The sequence below is a fragment of the Grammomys surdaster genome, unplaced genomic scaffold (genome assembly GCF_004785775.1).
Source record: "Grammomys surdaster isolate TR1022 unplaced genomic scaffold, NIH_TR_1.0 264, whole genome shotgun sequence".
NCBI classification, from domain to species: domain Eukaryota; kingdom Metazoa; phylum Chordata; class Mammalia; order Rodentia; family Muridae; genus Grammomys; species Grammomys surdaster.
Window position 1 is genome coordinate 1,868,297 of NW_021604705.1, and position 3,823 is coordinate 1,872,119.

Genomic DNA, 3,823 nt, shown 5'->3' on the forward strand with positions numbered 1-3,823 from the left:
TCTGGGAAAGAGTCAGCTATGAGGAGATTTGGCACTGAGAGTTGGAGGAAGTTGGACATATAAAACTGAGGAGAGGTAAACCAGTCAGATGGCAGAACATAGAATAGTATACACGAGATAATAAGTTATAAGCTATTTGGGAACAAGCCTAGCATAAGACCTAGGCATAAATACGTAACTAAGTCTCCGTATCATTATTCAGGAACTGCGGTGGACATAGAAAATATTGACTGGTTACAAAATATGTCATTCATATAATGATAAAATCTAGACTGAGGAAGTTGTTTACAAATTACTTCTAATGGTGGTCGCACAAAATATTGATACAAGGTGGGACTATTTAGCATTTCTTGTGTCAAGACCCTCCACTGATATCTCTTAGTTGCCTTTCATTGCCAAATGTGGGCACAGTGAAAGAAAATCTTACTATATCTTGGTTTTCAATGGAGTATTGAGAAAAGGCACTCTTTTAAATTAATCACTATACTCATTGCGTTACTTACCTCGACTCTTAGTTGTCGGAACGGTAACCGGGACCCGGTATCTGCTTCTGTCACCCTCGCCTTCTAATCCGTAGCAATCATGCGTGAGTGCATCTCCATCCACGTTGGCCAGGCTGGTGTCCAGATCGGCAATGCCTGCTGGGAGCTCTACTGCCTGGAACATGGCACCCAGCCCGATAGCCAGATGCCAAGTGACAAGACCATTGGGGGAGGAGATGACTCCTTCAACACCTTCTTCAGTGAGACAGGGGCTGGCAAGCATGTGCCCCGGGCAGTGTTTGTAGACCTGGAACCCACAGTTATCGATGAAGTTCGCACTGGCACCTACCGCCAGCTCTTCCACCCTGAGCAGCTTATCACAGGCAAGGAGGATGCTGCCAATAACTATGCCCGTGGCCACTACACCATTGGCAAGGAGATCATTGACCTTGTCTTGGACAGGATTCGCAAGCTGGCTGACCAGTGCAAGGGTCTCCAGGGCTTCTTGGTTTTTCACAGCTTTGGCGGGGGCACTGGCTCTGGGTTCACCTCCCTGCTGATGGAGTGGCTCTCTGTTGACTACGGAAAAAAGTCCAAGCTGGAGTTCTCCATCTACCCAGCCCCCCAGGTTTCCACTGCTGTGGTTGAGCCCTACAATTCCATCCTCACCACCCACACCACCCTGGAGCACTCTGATTGTGCCTTCATGGTAGACAATGAAGCCATCTATGACATCTGTCGTAGAAACCTCAACATTGAGCACCCAACCTACACTAACCTTAACCGCCTTATTAGTCAGATTGTCTCTTCCATCACTGCTTCCCTCAGATTTGATGGGGCCCTGAATGTTGATCTGACAGAATTCCAGACCAACCTGGTACCCTACCCTCGCATCCACTTCCCTCTGGCCACCTATGCCCCTGTCATCTCTGCTGAGAAAGCCTACCATGAGCAGCTCTCTGTAGCAGAGATCACCAATGCCTGCTTTGAGCCAGCCAACCAGATGGAGAAATGTGACCCTCGCCATGGTAAATACATGGCTTGCTGCCTGCTGTACCGAGGTGATGTGGTCCCCAAAGATGTCAATGCTGCCATTGCCACCATCAAAACCAAGCGCAGCATCCAGTTTGTAGACTGGTGTCCCACTGGCTTCAAGGTTGGCATTAATTACCAGCCTCCCACTGTGGTACCTGGTGGTGACCTGGCCAAGGTCCAGAGAGCTGTGTGCATGCTGAGCAACACCACAGCCATTGGTGAGACCTGGGCCCGCCTAGATCACAAGTTTGATCTGATGTATGCCAAGTGTGCCTTTGTGCGCTGGTATGTGGGTGAGGGCATGGAGGAGGGAGAGTTCTCTGAGGCCCGTGAGGACATGGCTGCCCTGGAGAAGGATTATGAGGAGGTTGGTGTGGATTCTGTGGAAGGTGAGGGTGAGGAAGAAGGAGAGGAATACTAAGTCCATTCCTCCAGCCCCCGTATCATGTCAAACTCCAGCTCTAGCATTAGCCGCAGGCACTGATGCTTCTGTGCTGTTTCCATTCTGTGATCATGTCTTCTCCATGTGTGTACCTTTCAGTTTTCCATGATGTCTCAAAGTAAAAGCTTTAAGAAAAAAAATTAATCACTATAATAGACCATGTCTTAGATAACAAAGAAGTTGAAGGGATTCTGTGTTATAAGGAACAGGCTGAATTACTTTACTAACTGTGCTCAGATCTGTCTGCATCCTCCACTTTCCATGTTTCTTTTTAATGACAAATGTAGGAGACTCCAAAGGGATTCTCTATATGTTGAGCCTCCAGCTGGTCTTAGATCAGCTGTTCTAGTGCCTGTAACTTGTTCTTATTTCAGGGCCAGAAGTCTACTCAAACGAGCTTGTCAGTTAGCCATTTCAATGCCAGGACAGTTGGTATTCTATCCACAGTGACCCTCCTTATAAGAGCTAATCTCTGTTGTGTCCTGCTTGTGGACAAGTTGGACAGTCTATAACTGTCCTTAATACCACTTTTCAGTATTTTTAGCATGGGTCCTATTTTACAGCTTGTCCCTGAAGTTGGGGGAATGTTAATCTGTGCTTCTTACTTTTGCAATAGATCTCTTCCCCATACATTCATGGCTATATCTGCAACATATGTAGTTAATCTTCCTATCGGACCTTCTGACCCTATACATTCAACCCTTTTTAGACTTTGCTTAACCCGAGACAATGTCCCAATTCCTAGGAACTATGTAGATACCTTTTGACTTGGCCAAGGTGAATGCAGAGAATATTGTAAAGTTGTTACATCTGCTTCTGTATTCGCTAGAACTTCAATCTCAGTTTCATCTAATTGTAATTTTAATTTTGATCTCTTATCATCTGTAGCAGCTTGCCAAAATATCTGTTTTCTGTTATCTTCAGAATCTCTCATTGTATCTATAGGAGCTGCTCTATCTCTGTTAAATAGTTCAGTTAAGTTTTGAGCAGCACTGTTGCTGTTTGTTCTACAGGCTTTAGTTTTTCTAGTTGCTTTCTAGAACAGTTTTTTCTTGGCTGACTAGAAACGAATAGCTTTTGCTGGTTTTGGTCAGGGCCTGAATATAGCCCCTGTCTTAGTTAGGGTTTTATTGCTTTGAACAGACACCATGACCAAGGCAACTTTTATAAAAACATTTAGTTGGGGCTGGCTTAAAGATTCAGAAATTTAGTCCAGTATCATCAAGGCAGGAGCATGACTCCATCCAGGTAGACACAGTGCAGGAGGAGCTAAGAGTTCTACATCTTCATCTAAAGGCTGCTAGCAGAATACTCTCTTCTGATCAGCTAGAATGAGGGTCTTAAAGCCCACACTCACAGTGACACATCTACTCCAACAGGGCTACACCTTCTAATAGTGCCACTCCCTGGGCAGAGCATATACAAACCATAACAGACCCTTAGTCAGTTATCTGACAGTAAGGAATTTTCTTAAATATCTCTGAAAGATCTACATTCATAAGCCCTTTGGCTGTTCCTTTCACATCTTTTACATATCCCAAGAAACTTCCTTCCTGTATTATCATTAGAGAATAATTTATTCTTAGAAATTGTTTGCCGATAGCACTTTAGGAAATGACCTGATCTTTCACAGCCACAGCACTGGACATTTTGAGCTTTCATATCTCTTGTAATTGTTTGTCCAACCACAACTTAATTATGAGGATTGGATTCAATATCCTCGATAGTGTTAATCCATTCAGAAATAGGTGTGGATCTGGCTCTTAACGGTGTAATAGCCTTTCTGCATTCAGCATTAACATTCCTAAAAGTTGAAATTCAATTAAAATTTCTCTAGCACCTGGATCTGATATTGCTCTATTTT

General features: G+C 44.3%; 1 protein-coding gene across 1 annotated transcript; it reads left to right on the forward strand.

The window, feature by feature from the left end:
• Positions 1 to 553: 553 nt before the first annotated feature.
• On the forward strand, positions 554 to 2,088 carry LOC114628111 (tubulin alpha-1B chain-like). The gene has a single exon (XM_028776073.1). It carries the CDS (start codon positions 583 to 585, stop codon positions 1,936 to 1,938), a length of 1,356 nt encoding a protein of 451 aa, XP_028631906.1. The 5' UTR covers positions 554 to 582; the 3' UTR covers positions 1,939 to 2,088.
• The last annotated feature ends 1,735 nt before the right edge of the window (positions 2,089 to 3,823 follow it).